The sequence below is a fragment of the Panicum virgatum genome, chromosome 5N, assembly GCF_016808335.1.
Source record: "Panicum virgatum strain AP13 chromosome 5N, P.virgatum_v5, whole genome shotgun sequence".
NCBI classification, from domain to species: Eukaryota; Viridiplantae; Streptophyta; class Magnoliopsida; order Poales; family Poaceae; genus Panicum; species Panicum virgatum.
Window position 1 is genome coordinate 59,961,118 of NC_053149.1, and position 15,795 is coordinate 59,976,912.

Genomic DNA, 15,795 nt, shown 5'->3' on the forward strand with positions numbered 1-15,795 from the left:
AGTAATACTATATAATTCTCTGTAACCTATTAATACTATGCATCGTTTCATTTATTCTCAGTAAACCAGCAACCAAGTAATTCAGTATCCTGACGGTCTTTTGCTCTGTTTTTCTCAATGATCTTTCTCAGAGTTTAACTGGTGGCAGATTCATGTGGGCATTGCACCCCTTCCCAACTCATCGGATCATGCATACGACAATGATACTACTGAACTTTTTTTTAGACTTTATGTGTTTTTGTGTTTTGGAGGCAACATGAGATAGTTAAACATAACTAATATGTGTACATATGTGTAGTAACCACCCAACTATATGTATATTCTTGGATTCAATAATCCAGAGAACTAGCTTTCAGTAATATGCACTTTTTTCCAGTAATTTCTCAGGTTTTTGGTGAATGATTTTTCCAGTAACCCACCATGTACTTTCTTCGATCCAGTAATATGAAGATCAGTTATTCAGTATTTTCTTTTTATGTACATCCAGTATTTTTTCCTTATGTTTTTGGTGACTTGGGACTTTTCACCTACACTTTTTTTATTTGATGTATTCAGTAATTTGGAGATCTAGTTATTTAGAATTTTTTTTGTACATTGGATGGATTTAGGATTTCATGAAGGGCAGTAATTGTTGCAATAGTTCAAGTGTTTTTGGATTCAGTAACTGAGAGACTCCGTAATAAAATAAATATTCAGCAGATGCTTGTATTCAGCAATCTAGTTATTCAGTAATATATACATCCAGTAATTTTTTCAGGTTCACCAACACCTTATTTTCATAAATCATTTTTTTGCAATCAACAAAGGTGTACCTTCCAGATGTTCAGTATTTTCTCATGCAGATCCAGTAGTCAGTAAGTATCGGCAATTTTTATGTACGTCCAGTCATGCCTATGCATATATAGATTAAGTTATTCCATACATCGAAGCCCATTTATCGAACAAATCCATAGAATTTTTTTGTGATCCGGTAATGCCTACCCATGTGTCTTCAAACCTTCATATCAAGTGCCAGATACTTCAAACCCTAGTGAAAGCTTTTTCAGTAATTTCCACACCCCAACATGCTCACCTCGGTACAGATAACACGCGGCCGCCTCCAGGCATGTTGACATATGTATACTATGTCAGTAATTTTTCATGTCATCGGATCAACTAATTCAGTAATTCACACAATTCTGTCATACATGCTCAGTAATTACTTGGATCTAGTATTTTCAGTAATGCAAGCACCCAAGAACCATGTGTATACCAACTATGTGCACATCTCAAGTAATTCAGTAATTCAAACACATATTCCCATACACGCTCAGCAATTACTGACAGCAATGCATCCAGTTGCTGGATCTTAGAGAATAGGCCATTTTTACTGAACCATTTTAGATCCGAATACTGATCTCGATAGCTAAGAACAAAACTAAAAACCATACCGCCAATTACTGAACTTAATCATAGAAAAACATACGAAGAGAAGATAGGACAGGAGTGGTAGCTCACTTACTAAGTGAAGAAGTAATATGCTTTGGTAATTTTTTCAAATTCCAAGATGAAGCTTGAGTAATTTTATATTTTTACTACCAGACTATTGGTGACTTTTTGATATATCACCAATGATAATATTGGACTACTGAACTACATGATATTGAGATAGTTTAGTAATTGTCACTAGTGAAACTACAAAAACGCATTACTGGAACAATACAACGCATCTTAAATAATTTTTTGCCATGTCAGTTTGACGGAGTGCATTTACTAACAAAATATAGAGATTTTTGAGCGGAGGTAGATTACTGAATTTGATGGATCAAAATACACACGAATAGAAAACTATTCCCTCAAATCAGTGTGGCAGTGAAATCGTCGGTGATAAGAGCTCAATTACTATGGCAGATGCCATTATCTACAAATCACAGCAAATCAAATCAGTGGAATTTCGCAGCATGCGCGTGCTCCTGGCTCTGCTCCACACTGCTCTACGCGAGCTGCGATTTTTGCGGGCTGCGCTCGCCTGCGGCCACTCCCGCCCCCGCCGCCGCTCCGAGCAGGCTGCGCCGTCCCACACGATGCTGTCACTCCGCGCGGCCGCCGCTCCCTGCGAGGCTGCTCCGCTGCTCCCGGGAAGGCCGAGCCGCCGCCACCGCGGCACCGCGCCCGTTGGCCGCTGCGGTCACCGCTCCCTGCTGCGCGACTGCTGGTCCACGGCCGTTCCGTGTATGACTGGGCATAATACCCGAAACCCGAACCCCGAACCCGAAAAACCCGAACCCGTACCCGAAAAACCCGAACCCGATAAACCCGATCACTATTTCGGGTAGCAAGTCCCGGTACCCGAAATTATTACGGGTAATTCGGGTATTGAACCCCGCTACCCGAAATACCCGAAACCCGATATTTGGAAAAAAAAAACAAAATACCAACAGATATTAACTATTCAGCCCATGTATACAATTCAGCCCAACCCATCTTGACCCGCTGCACACCCCCTCCTAATAACCCTAGCCGCAACTTTCCCTTCTCTCTCGTCATCCTCTCTCCTCCCCTCTCCCGTCTTCACGCAGCAGCGCCGCATCTCGCGCCAACGGCTGCACGGCGCAAGCGCCCCAGTGCCATCGCCGTTCATGGCCGCAAGAGTGGGCCTGCGTGTGTCCTCCTGCTGCCCGCATCCAGCTGACCGGCGACAGGCAGTTGGCCGTGTGGCCTGCTTGGACAGCTGGGTCATCTCGGTGCCAGGTCTTCCCGCGAAGCAAGTCCATCCATGATTTCTTGCTTGTTCCTCTTATTCATTTTTGTCCTGGTGTGGATTGGTGATTACTTTATTTGTTATTTCAATTATTATTGCCGCTGTGGTGTCAATCGGAGATCTGCAATGTTGTATGCTTGGAATCATTATTCTTTTGTCAATCTGGAGTACGGAGATGTCATGGATGGCAAATGGTTTATGCATTTGAATAAGCTTTCTGTTGTATTTCTTCTTGCTATTGCTAGTACAAACTTGCGCCCTTCCTCTTTAGTATACTGCTATGCGTTCTCTTCTTACTGTTATCTCGGGTAATTCGGGTTTACCCGAACCCGAACCCGAAATATCGGGTACCCGAAATGTCGGGTTTTGGTTTTGGACAGCGAATTTCGGGTTCCAGTTTTCAAAACCCGAAATTTTAAAAGCCCGAAAAACCCGACCCGAAAATTTCGGGTAACCCGAACGCCCAGCCATAGTTCCGTGCAGCGAGCCCCTGCGGCTGCTCCCATGCCGCCTCCGCTCCTCGCGAGGCCACGCGCGCTGCTCCCCGTGCATGCCGCCCCGCAGCTCCCAGCGCGGCGCGACTTCTCGCGCTCGCCTCTCGCCACGCTCCGCGCGGCTCATGGCTCGCGCTCGCGTTGTTTTCCGCCCCGCCGCCGCCGCTCGCTCCGCCACGACCTCCGCCCCGCGCGGCACACCGCAGGCCCGTGCGCGGCCGCGGCCTCTGCCCCCGCCGGTCCGCGCGCCCCCGATGCGGGAGGTCTCGCACTCGCCGCTCGCGCGCTCCGTGCGCTCGCATCTCGTGCTCGCGGAACGCAGAAGCTGGATAGGTGGGGGACGGGTTGGATCGATGGGTCGGAACCGGATTGGTTTGGATTGGTTAGGTGTGGATTCCTATTCTACACCTAGGGTGTAGAATAGCGCTGCCGTGTATATATATATATATATATATATAAAATTGATAAAAATAATCTCGCTCTCACAAAATACTAGAGTAAAGTCCATCACCGGTCCCTCAACTTATTTGGCTATATCATTCCAGTCCCTAAACTCACAAATTGGCGTTTAGGTCATCAAACTTGTTCAGCTGTGTCATCCCAGTCCCTAAACTTAAAAATCACTCGTTTAGATCCTCAAACTTGTCCAGTTGTGTCATCCCGGTCCCTAAACTTGTTTTTGAGTCTCATCTGGGTCAAAACAGGGTGATCTAAGAACTCTATGTTGAAAAATAATTCATAACTTTTTCATATAGTCTCGAATAAAAATAAACTTTTGTCAAAATTATAGCTCTCGACACGGTCTACAACTTTGTAGTTAAAAAGTTTGTTATTTGAAGTCTTTTACTGTCCCAAAATTTAATTTTAATTTTTAATTTTCAAAATCTATAGACTTAGAACAATATTTTGTGATCATAAATAGTTTTAATTCAAAAACTTTTCAACTACAAAGTTATAGATCGCGTTAAGGGCTACAATTTTGATATAAAGTTTGTCTTTATTCGAGTTTATATGAAAAAATTATGAATTACTTTTTTGATATACAATTTTTAGATCGTATTATTTTAATCTGGATGGGACTCAAAATCAAGTTTAGGGAGCAGGATGATACAAACTGAATAAGTTTGAGGATATAAATGGGTGATTTGTAAGTTTAGGGACAGAGATGACACCGTCGAACAAGTTTGAGAACTGAGATAACCTAGAAGAATAAATTTGAGAATCTAAATAATCGATTTGCAAGTTTAGGGATGCAACTGTACAAGTTTAGGGACCGATGATGGACTTTACTCCAAAATACTGTAGAGATAGGTTTAGGATCTTTCAATAATCCACACCACATACTGCTATCGATATCTTTAGACGACAACACTAAAAAGGAAGAAAAGCAGGAAAAACACATAGCAACTTCTATTAGAGATGAAGAAAGGATTACCTAAAAGGAGCAAGCACCAAGCATGATCTATGTCACACTTAAAGGAAATATATTGTACAAGTAAAGATCATTTCTTTCGCATATTTTACATTTTTTTTAAAAAAAATGTATCTAGTAGAATTCATGCTAGGATTTATAGGAAGAAAAGTAGGTTCGGCAAGGCAGGGTATACGGATGTATTCACAAAACAGGAGCGATTCCATTTCCACCTTTGTTTATAAAGAGAACTGATATAACCTTGTCAAAATATGAATAGATGCTTGATTTGACATCTTCTTTCTTTCTTTCTTACATGATATAGGGGTATCGTTCTAGCTGGTTTCAAATAACCGTCTTGGATAGAGGCTTGCTATCCATTTTCCGAGTGATTTTCCATTCATCAATCACTTTTGGGTCCAATAAAATCATGGCAAGTCACAAAAAAGTTGGGAGGCTTCTACGCGGAGAGGGGTCTCCGGATAAGGTTCCGTGGAGACCCCCCTCCGCCTCTTGTCTTCCTCCGTCCCTGCCCGACCCTTTCGTCTCTCGTCTCCTCCACCCGACCCTGCTCCTTGCTCCGCCCCCGCCCCGCCGCCGACCTCCCCCTCGCCGGCGTCGCCGCCGGCGAGGACCGCCGCTCGAACCCATCTCCTCTACTTCCTTCCTGTTTGCCTCCACCGCTTGCCCCCGCCGCCGATTCTGCCCACCGGTTGTCCACCACCACCCGGCCGGCGGCGCCATCGCCCCCGGCCTCGCCGCCCACAACCCGCCTCCTCCGCCGGGCCAACCGCCGCCCATGGCCATCCCTCTAAAGCCGCCGGCCATGGAAGCTCCCCCAACCCGAACCTCAAACCCTAACCCGAACCCTAAGGCCGCCGGCCTCCGCCGCCACCCCGGCCGGCGGCGACCTCGCCGCCGACCGCCCCGCCCACAACCCGTCGGAGATGGAGTAGATGACCAGAGAAGGTGGAGTTACTTTTTTTTTGGATTTGTTACTTTTCTTCTTCTTTCCCTTTCTGGCTTCATCTTGTAATTACCTCATTTTTTCCATATTTGGGGGCTCTCGATTTAAGCCTAAATGGAGAGGGCTCTCCGTTTAGATTCACCAAAAAGTTGTACTTCCGTTTATTTACGTGCTGTTTTTTTAGAGGCATTTACGCGCAGATAATGTGCTCTGAACTAATTTACGGCCCCTACAAAACCGGTCCACTAGGCCCTCGAAATCGCTTCCGTGACCTTAAATGGGCTGGGAGGCCGTCACCCAGCCCGTTTGGCCATCTCAGCCATTTGGGCTTGGAAGTGGTTCGAACAGTAAAAAAACAAGCCGACTTTTTTATGAACTGGCTTTGAGAGGTTTCCGAATTCCATTTCCTTTTATTTCAAAAATAATTCAATTTCCTTTTATTTTGCGAGCAAAGAAAAAAGTGCGATGTATGGCAGATTGGCACTTGGCAGAGATTGCGTGGAAAAACTGCCGCTCAAGGTATACTGTTTCTTAAAATACCCCAAAACCAAGAGATTAGAATTCGAGCATGCCATTTGCGTGGAGAACACTCTGGATATCAAAACCGCCAGCCCAGAAAAACACAGTTGAGTACAGTTCTGTTCGAACGTTTTTGCGCTGGCAGTTCTGATTTTGTTGGTGGATAAAGTGTAAAGTGAGCCTTTCCTTACATCTAAAGCGACAGCTCAAATGTTTTTCCCTTTTTTGCGTTTCCCAGACGTGAGTTGTATTTTCCCGGCGAGAAGAAATCCAAAACGTGAAGGTTTTCCCCCACTCTTTCCTCGCCCGCCACGACGTGTCTCCCGCGCCGCGCCCCTTTCCGGTGAGCGGCCGCCCTCGGGCTTCCCCTGCCCTGCTCGGTTGTTGTTCGGCCGCCATTAATTCGCACGCTGCCGAAAACCACGGAGCCTCCATCTCTCGGCCCCTCCCCTTCTCTCCCCCCCAGTCGTCAGCCAGGCTCCGCCGCGGCCATCACGTCGCTGGTGCGCGGCGGTTGCAGTGCTCCGTTCTCGCGGAGGACCAAACAGCACGGGTCAAGGACCGCGACCGGTTCAAGTCAAGGCGGCGACTCGTGCTCGGCTCCTCCACGCGGTACCTGCCGCCTGCCGGCTGCCGCCACCGGTGATGCTCCTCCTCGCCGCGTTATTTGGTCGCTGAGACACACCGAGCAGAGGGGGGAGGAGCCACCCAACATCCATGGACCTCGGCCGGCGGGAGGCGGACCAGGGGGCCGCGCCGGAGTTCGTGGCGCTCGACATCCGCGGCGACGAGGAGTCGCCTGGGCCCGGGCCGGACCTGGTAAGCCTCGCTCGAATAGAATTTGCTTCGCTTGTATACTCTCTTCGTTTTCTCCGTTTCTGATTTCGCTGTTGCGGCCGATTCTGGTGTGCTGCCGGAGAAGATGGTGGAGTCCTCAATCGCCGCTAAGGGGTTCGAGCGGGACCGGAGCACAGACGCCAATTCTTCTTCCACCGGTCAGCGCGTTCATCCTCCCTGCTCGCTCTGTCATCTACTCCTACTCTGAATCCTCGTTACTTCAAATCTCGAGCTCTTTAAAAAGGAAATTCCCAAGTTCTTTGCCCGTTTAAGTTTGGTAGCGCTAGATACTTTAGCATCAAAACTGATTTTAGTATTGAAATTCGCGGCTTGCGTCACGCTATGTAGATGAGGAGTACTCCACGCACGAGTTTGGCAGGACTTGTCATCAGATATAGGCCTTATTAAGCTGTGTGTCATGTCAGATGCTTTGCGTGAGATAGCTGCATTCTCATCAATCCTTCCTTGGAAATGGACGTTGGTGCTTACCCGCTACCTACTCAGTCCATCATAGAACTACTTTTGTTACTAGTTACTATGTACGTACACATTGATGCTACGGTCTGCAGGGATGTTCTTAAAAAAAATGCCTGCAGGGACATCTGCTGCTACTTTTAGCAAATACATTGCTCAAGATTTCTGATTTCAGGAAGAACATTTAGACTCCACGGATAGAAGTGTGAACAAACAATTTTGAAATAAAATGAAAACCCTTGTCACTATTTTGTTTTATATTTGTTGCGCTGCGAAAATGAGAATTGATGCATTGGAAATCAAGGCTTACAACAACAAGGAGGTAGCACTAAGTAGTTCTGCTCTTCGGTTCCCCCTCCCTCTCTGAATTGAACTGAAGTTCAAGTTTTTTCTATGCACAGGTATGGTGAGTGTGTATGAGAAACAGGCGGTGCCGGTGCATGTCGACGGTAGCCCGAGGGAGCAGTACCACCCCTCAACACCAAAGCGACGCCGTCCGAACCGGCGTGTTCCCGTGTGGCGCGATCCCAGGAAGATCCTCTTCGCTTTTGCAGCATTGTAAGTAGCCAGCAACCCATACTCCATTCCTCTGTCTCTGTGGTCCTATTCCATACAGGCCATACGTTTTCTTTCATCTCCAGGCTTAATCTTTCCAGTCATCTGGAAGCAGCATGATTAGAGTACGAAAAGGGTCCCTTTCAATGTCAATTGTGCGCGTTGCATTCTGTTGCCTCGTGTGTGTCACTAGTCTCAACCAGCAGTTAGGAACCTTGTTGCTGTCTTCTTTTTCTTCTGATGAAAAGCTATCAATAGATTACTGTTGAAAATAGCTCAATCGATTAGAATATGGCTGTTCCGTCTGGCTATGTGTGTAGGATATATTTTGTCTTAGATTCAATTTTCAATTTGTACTGGCCATGACCGAAAATTTTAAATGCATTCTTATCTTTTTTTTGAAGAAAAAAAATGCAAATCTGATCTGGAGGCAAGTATATAAGAGCAGTGTGCTAGACTGCTAGTACAATGTAGTTTACATACATTCAGTGTAATGAACCATTTTTTTCCTTCTTTTTTTAAAGATGCCAATTAAATTCCATATTTGTAGTTTTATTAGCTTATTGAGTTACCTCCATGTAATGCTGCCTGTGACTGCCCTTTGGATTTAGAACGTACTGTACCATTTACTGGTTTGGGTATATTAGTTATGTCGTAGACATATGTGAAACCTTGACTTATTCCTGATATGATAGTGCCTCGCCTACAGAGGTACCACTGCTTGCTGCGTTGCATTATTTACTTTCTTTTCTATTGGCAGGTCCAGCGTGGGCACGTTGATACTGCTCTACTTTACGCTCTCCATGGGGACGAAGGCAGGAGGTCAAGCTGACGGCCAGTGATACACACTACCCTTGCTTTTGCCTTGCTTGCCATCGCATTACTAATGGTTGTACAGAAGAAACTGAGAGTTGGTTGGATGCTAATTGAGAAGCAATACATCGGTGTGGATACCAGCATGATTTGAGACGTTTGTACATAGGGACAGGAAAGATTTACAGATAAAAGTGAAGATCCTTTCTCTCTCTCTCTCTCTCTCTCCTCTCTCATCTCTCTCCTCTCTCTCCTCTCTCTCTCTCTCTCTCCTCTCTCTCTCTCTCTCTCTCTCTCTCTCTCTCTCTCATCTCTCTCTCTCTCTCTCTCATCTCTCTCTCCTCTCTCTCTCTCTCTCTCTCTCTCTCTCTCTCTCTCTCGTGCGTTGAACAGCTCCTACACTAGTAAATATGTCGATTTGAGATGCTCAGTTACCAGTTACTACCAGCTGAATGCCTGAATCAGTGGCTGTTTGTCCTCGGTATATTGAAGTGTGGCAGTGGTGGTTGCTTTCTGATGAAAGCAAGCTGCATCATGCATAAACAAGGCCAATTAGTTTCCTGTGCAGTACATTTGGTTCTCTGAAATCTGGCTGCCTCGCTGGACTAACTTTGGACCTGTGGCAATGAAAGATGAAGTGCGCAATTTGATCTCTGAAAGAGGTTGGTGGCCTCTGGCCTCACACCGTCACACGTATCATTCTCATTTGTCATATTCGAACTGGTCGTTGGCAATCTGTGTAGGTGTGCATGTACGTCGCGGGTAACTCCGTTTTCTAGAACAGGCATGTGGATGCAAGTCACGTCAGGTGGTAGAAAATCTGCCACACGAGGATATCCTATTCCTATCCCGGGCTGCACCATCTGATATCGCAGAAACCTTCTGTGTTAAGAAACACTCCTGATGTAACAACGCCAGATCTTTATGTTAATCATCTGTGCTGCGGTGGGGAACATGTACCAACTCCGAACCTTCCCAGTTGCAGTAGAACTGCCTGCAGCTCTGACAACCCGGCATCGTTAGGTGCGGGCCCAGAGCGGCGGCGTGTTCAGCTGGTGCACATCTGCAGCAGGCGGCGCCGGCTATATAAGGCCGTCGTCTACAAGTTTTCTTGTGCGCCGAGACGTGGCTGCAGGCGCACGAGAGGTGATCGAGCATTCGAGCCGACGCGCGCGCAGCAAGCAGCACCGTACCCGAGTTTCTCGCCATGGGCGGCAGCAAGCACATCGTGCTCGTCCACGGCGCGTGCCTCGGCGGCTGGTCCTGGTTCAAGGTGGCCACCCGGCTCCGCGCCGCGGGGTACCGCGTGGACGCGCCGGACCTGGCGGCGTCGGGCGTGGACCCGCGGCCGCTCCGCGAGGTGCCCACGTTCCGGGACTACACGGCGCCGCTGCTGGACCTCCTCGCGGCGCTCCCGGCCGGGGACCGCGTGGTGCTCGTCGGCCACAGCCTCGGCGGCCTGAGCGTCGCCCTGGCCGCCGAGCTGTTCCCGGACAAGGTCGCCGCCGCCGTGTTCCTCTGCGCCTTCATGCCCGACTGCGCCGCGCGGCCGTCGCACGTGCTCGAGAAGGTGAGGGCCACGAACCGCGACCTGCCGATCGAGCTGTTCCTGTCGCGTCGTGCGTGTCCTTGTCATCTTATTTTCCTCGAAAACGTACGAGATGCCTCCCTCTATCTGGACTGACCAAGTAACCACCGTGTGTTCCTCCCGTTTCACCTTCTTGTGGTTGCCGTGACGGACGGATCAAGTTCGTGGAGGGGAAGTGGCTGGACTGGATGGACACGGAGATGAAGCCGCAGGACGCGGAGGGCAAGCTCCCCACGTCCATGATGTTCGGGCCCCGGATCCTGCGGGAGAAGTTCTACCAGCTCTGCTCGCCCGAGGTACGCGCACCGTGCATGAATCTGGTCTGCTTGTCCTTCTCCTTCGTGCCAGCCAAGTTGCGAGGGGAGCTTTCACTGATCTGTAGCTATAGCGCATCAGAGCGAGAGCGATGTCCACTAGCCACCCAGTCGCGTCGCGGCTCATCAGCGTCCTCGCCTGAAAAGGACGCCTAGCGCTATCGTTTGCTAGCAGCCAAACACAATAAATCGTGGAAGGACTATCGTTTGCTAGCATGCTGACGACGTGGCTGTCGTCTGATCGGCAGGACATCACCCTGGCGTCGTCCCTGATGCGGGTGAGCTCGATGTTCGTGGAGGACCTGGCCGCCCAGCAGCCGTTCACCGCGGGCGGGTACGGCTCGGTGCGCAGGGTGTACGTGGTGTGCTCGGAGGACTACGGCATCGTGGAGGGGTTCCAGAGCTGGATGGTGGAGAACAACCCGGTGGAGGAGGTGAGGGAGATCGCCGCCGACCACCTGGTGATGCTCTCCAGGCCCGACGAGCTGGCGCGGTGCCTCGCCGACATCGCCGACAAGTACGCGTGATGAATGATGATGATGAGGAAGATCGATGCTCGATAGATCTGCCGCTGCGTGGATGCATGGTGTTCTGTTGTGATCAGCTTTCTTTTCTTTCTTAATCAAAAAAGAAACCTTGGAGAACTCGAGCCTGTTGTTTCGAAATGAGATTGAAGTTCACGGTGTGGCGAGCAATTGACCAATCGTGGATGTTTATTAACGAGGCTACCCCAACACTTGTCGTTGCGAATCCGCACAGAAGATTTGGTGCGCCCTGGGCGCCTCTCGTCCTGAATCTGCAGCGACTGCTCAGAAGGTGTGAGAACCGCTCAATTTGATAATATTTTAAATAAATTATCGGTCATTATCATCTAGATGAGAGTTAACACGTGCTTGCCGGAGAGTGTGCCACGTGTTATCTCACATCTAGAAACACGAATAACCGACACGTCATTCATCCAAAATAATATCAAATCCGGTAGTCCTGGTATGTGCTCCAACATACGCCCAGAATCAGCATATGCACATACCGTTTACAATCGAATACATCGCCAATAATCCACAAAAAGCAGTTTTACAGTACCAGAGTTCAAAACTTAATATTACAAATTCAATATAGGAGGGTTCGACTAACTTCCATTACAAGCCTTGGGCTCACGAACGTCATATTAAACAGAAACGTAAAGTTTATTGCATTTACATACTCTCACGGAGTTCAACTACGATAAAACATACTTAAGATGATGATGCCTTGCTCAAGGACATCACCACAGCCACAACGACCTACTCCTCCCCCACATTAGGATCAGCGGGGTAGAAGTGGCCGAACACCACTTCCGGTTCACCTGCAACTAGGTTTAGAAAGCAACCTGAGTACAAAAGGTACTCGCAAGACTTACGCGATTAAATAAGTAAGGATCATGCATTGGCTCAAGTAAAAACTTTAAGGTTAAGTAATTATTGCATAAGCATTAGCTCTCTACACTATCACTTATCAGAATTAATTATTGTTGCCCAAACCCCTAAATAATTTTAGTTGATTAAAAGAATAACATAATAATCAATAGATCATTGACAAGACATGAAACCAACACCAATAAAACCGGAACTCTCTAAGAGTAATTCGACGAACTAAGAGCTTGCTCATATCCGAGAGCGCAGCAATTCGAATTGATTATAACCTTGCAATGATGTACTACTTTACCCACACGACGCGAGGACCATGCGACTCACCCAACCGATCACGCCGGGCAAGGGGTACTCACGTCAACCGTTCCCAACAAGGCTCGATCATTGAACCTCACACCTAGCTTACGAGTAGAGACTTAGTTCCACCAGGGACATCTCTAAACTTTCCTACACATAGGTCCACCTGGGGACACACTAAGCCTCTCTACATAGCCTGTAGCCACGTATCTAGGACTGCACATCAATGATCAAGTCAAAAAAAGTAATTGGCTCATCCGCACCATTATATTGGATATGTGGTAGCACGGAAATGTGCTCAAGGCCGATGGCATCCACTCGGTTCTTAATCGATCCAAGCGGACTATGCCCATGTGACTTCATTCTCTAGTCCCTACCATTCCGCTCGAATCTCGGTACTACCACTTCACTAGCCACCAAACCAAACCAGTGCGATCAAGGGTAACTGGTAAATGTGATACTCCAGCTGTTCTTTCTAGTAAGCCAGTTGAGTATTCTAAGCAGAACTAAGCATCTAGTCAAATTAAGTTATTAACTAACTAACATGTGGCAAGGACATGGTTAAACAATTTAAGGAAGGATAGAGCATCAAAATAGGTACAAAAATGCAATACATACATACTATATATAACCCAACATTACCTAAGTGAGATAACTAAGCTAGTCAAATTAGATAGGTGCAAGGAATTATGCTTAGCTACTTGACTTGGTTAACTTCGGGCTCGACCACGAACGGGACTCCGGGTTCAGGCTCAACGGACTCGGTGGGCTCCACGGGTTCGACCTCTGACGGCTCGGTCACTATAATGCATGAATGCGATGCAAGAATTAGCATGATGCCATGATTGTGCAAGAAATGCTATGCATGAAATGGGATGCATGCATTAGTGTGATACTATAGATTATGCAAGGGTGATAAGACATGCATAATGAATGGCACATATGCGATGATGCACAAACGTAACACACGCGACGACAAACAATCACTAACGCACACGCGAACAGAAAAGCTAGACCGAGAATTAATAAATAAACTTATACAGCAAGCATAAATCACAAATTAAATTGAACATATACAGGACGTTACAAGGAACTCGGGAAAATTGGTTTTGTAGCAAAAGCATTTTCCTATAATTAATTATAAATATATTAATTTTCAGCTCTTCTAAACAAGATATATCAGAAAAGACATGCAAAATTAACCAAACAAATCCAATAAAATTATCATAGAAACTAGGCATGAAAACAAATCTAACAAAATTGGTTTTACTATTTTCTCACTTTCCAGACAAAGTTCTATATTAAACCACATTTTGGACAGCAAACACGAAATCGAAATAAAACCCTAAAAATCATCAAGGAAACACATGAGTAAGTTGTACCACTGGAAAGAATATTTCACGAGGAACCTAACAAAATTTGGTTTGGCATTTTTCGAGCAGTATACAAATAACTAAGCATTAAATTCACTTTTGCAAGATAAAACTATAGATAAATCTATTGCAAGGTAACATATAAAACAATATTTTTCCTAAGTAGATCTCAGCTAGAGGAATCCAAAAAAATAAGTTTCATATTTTTCTGAGCTATACACGAATTTCTACAAATTTTGCAAAATTGCTGCTCAACTAAACACCCTGAAAAATGCTAGATGCACCCCCAGCCGGCCGGCCCAGCGGCTGACAGGCAGGGCCCACGGGTCAGCGGCCCACCAGGCCGGGTCAAAGCAAGTCACGCGCCTTGACCCGTGCGTGGGCGCGACCACGCCGTCGCGCGGTGCGTCGCGCGCGCGCACATCGTGCGTGGCGACGGCGGCGGCGGCGCAAGGCGGCGCCGGCGTGGCAGGGCCGGAGAGGGGCCGAGGGCGCGCGCACGGCGTGGAGGGGACGGCGGCGATCCCTACCGGCGGCGACGCAGGCGGGGAGCGGCGACGAGGCAGCGTCCCGGCGGCGCTGGGCGGCGGCGGGCAGAGGGCTCCGCCGGGGAGGCCCTGCGGGAGGGGAGGAAGCCGGGTGAGGAGGGGAAAGGGTCGAGGGGAAGGGGATGATGCTCCCCAAGCGAGGAATCGAGGAGTGGTTCACCGGAGGCGACGAATCGTGGCCGGCAGCGGAGCTCTAGGTGGCGGCGGCAATGGCGGCCGGGCGGCGCCGGCTCGATTCCGGCCGGGTGAACGCGGGAGCGAGCTCGAGGAGGCTGGAGGAGGTGGAGGGCGAGGTGAGGGGGCCGTGGGTGCGCGGAATCAAGGAACGGCGGCCGAGGTTGGTCGGGGTGCCGGCGGCGGGGCGGCTCTGCTCATTCCAAGCTCGAGGAGGAAGAGGAGGGGAACGCGGCGGAGGGGATAAGGCCGAGTGCGAGGCCGCGGATAAGGGCGCGCGCGCGAAACGAGGATGGCCGACACGTGTTACGAGAATGGCCGGCGGCGCGGCGCGCCGAGCAGAACAAAGAGAGGAGGGAATGGAGAGGCTGACGGGTGGGCCCGGCGAGGGATTTTTTTCTTTCTTCTTTTTTTTCTTCTCTGGGCTGTGACAGAAGGATTGCCGTTGGGGCGCTGTCTAGCTAGCGTCCGCGACCTTATCTGTGCCGCGACTGTGCTGGCCCCTCAGGCCCTGTGTGCGCTATGCCCCTGCGAGTCCAACTGCTTGATCAGACATTGCACGGCGAGGCGATGGATCCTCAATTCCTGATGATGTGATGTGATTTATGGCTGGCCGGGCGCGCGTGTGGAATTTCGCCCCTCGAAGTACATGGATCGAGCGCACTGCGGCAAGGCGGTTTGGCATGCCAAAATATAGACAAAAACTTGTCATCATTTTGGTAAACTAAATGTGAGATATTGACAACTATTAGTAGCAAATCAAGTGCTGACAAAAAAAATTGGCAACTTTTGCCTAGCCAAAACATTGGCATGCCAACAATTTGGCAGCCAACCAATCAGGGCTCGTAGTAGTCTAGAGGTGTGTCCTCCCGTTGCTTGCGCCGAACGAGACGGACCCACCGTGGGCCGGAGAGGAACATCGAAAGCAAGCCCACAGCACGCAAAAACAAGTTGGGCTGCGCTACAATTGCATGGGCCGCTCGAGGATTGGACCGTGGGCTTCGCTGGCGTGCCCGAGTTTGTTCCGCGTGCGCCAACATCTCTCGAAGCATCCGTTCCCCAACAGAGAGCCGACGCGCCGGCGATTCCTTGACTCCCCGCCGGATTCGCTGCTTTTCCTCACCGTCGGTGGCCTTTATGGCGCCGATGTGCTTGGGGAACAGCGGATCCGGTGGGTGATGTATATATCCTCTTCTGTTAGAGTAGTTTTACCTAGTCTAGGGTTAGAGTTCTTACCAGCGGAGCTGTCGACGGTAAGCTTTTGTCCCTTTCGGAGTTTCTC

At 48.6% G+C, this 15,795-nt stretch overlaps 2 protein-coding genes across 2 annotated transcripts; both read left to right on the forward strand.

The window, feature by feature from the left end:
- Positions 1 to 6,437: 6,437 nt before the first annotated feature.
- LOC120672462 lies at positions 6,438 to 9,027 on the forward strand. Its single transcript, XM_039952865.1, has 4 exons — positions 6,438 to 6,950; positions 7,054 to 7,126; positions 7,844 to 8,000; positions 8,758 to 9,027. Exons 1-4 carry the CDS (start codon positions 6,849 to 6,851, stop codon positions 8,837 to 8,839), a joined length of 414 nt encoding a protein of 137 aa, XP_039808799.1. The 5' UTR covers positions 6,438 to 6,848; the 3' UTR covers positions 8,840 to 9,027.
- An 874-nt stretch (positions 9,028 to 9,901) lies between these two features.
- On the forward strand, positions 9,902 to 11,432 carry LOC120672461 (salicylic acid-binding protein 2-like). Its single transcript, XM_039952864.1, has 3 exons — positions 9,902 to 10,380; positions 10,560 to 10,694; positions 10,961 to 11,432. The coding sequence occupies exons 1-3, from the start codon at positions 10,018 to 10,020 to the stop codon at positions 11,237 to 11,239; spliced, it is 777 nt and encodes a 258-aa protein (XP_039808798.1). The 5' UTR covers positions 9,902 to 10,017; the 3' UTR covers positions 11,240 to 11,432.
- The last annotated feature ends 4,363 nt before the right edge of the window (positions 11,433 to 15,795 follow it).

Bases quoted from the DNA above. Each gene is read 5' to 3' on its own strand.
- LOC120672462 (XM_039952865.1), top strand. From the start codon at position 6,849: ATGGACCTCGGCCGGCGGGAGGCGGACCAGGGGGCCGCGCCGGAGTTC. The intron at 6,951-7,053 runs GTAAGCCTCGCT...CTGCCGGAGAAG, and splicing joins CTGGGCCCGGGCCGGACCTG to ATGGTGGAGTCCTCAATCGC. The intron at 8,001-8,757 runs GTAAGTAGCCAG...TTCTATTGGCAG, and splicing joins CTCTTCGCTTTTGCAGCATT to GTCCAGCGTGGGCACGTTGA.
- LOC120672461 (XM_039952864.1), top strand. From the start codon at position 10,018: ATGGGCGGCAGCAAGCACATCGTGCTCGTCCACGGCGCGTGCCTCGGC. The intron at 10,381-10,559 runs GTGAGGGCCACG...GGACGGATCAAG, and splicing joins CGTCGCACGTGCTCGAGAAG to TTCGTGGAGGGGAAGTGGCT. The intron at 10,695-10,960 runs GTACGCGCACCG...TCTGATCGGCAG, and splicing joins ACCAGCTCTGCTCGCCCGAG to GACATCACCCTGGCGTCGTC.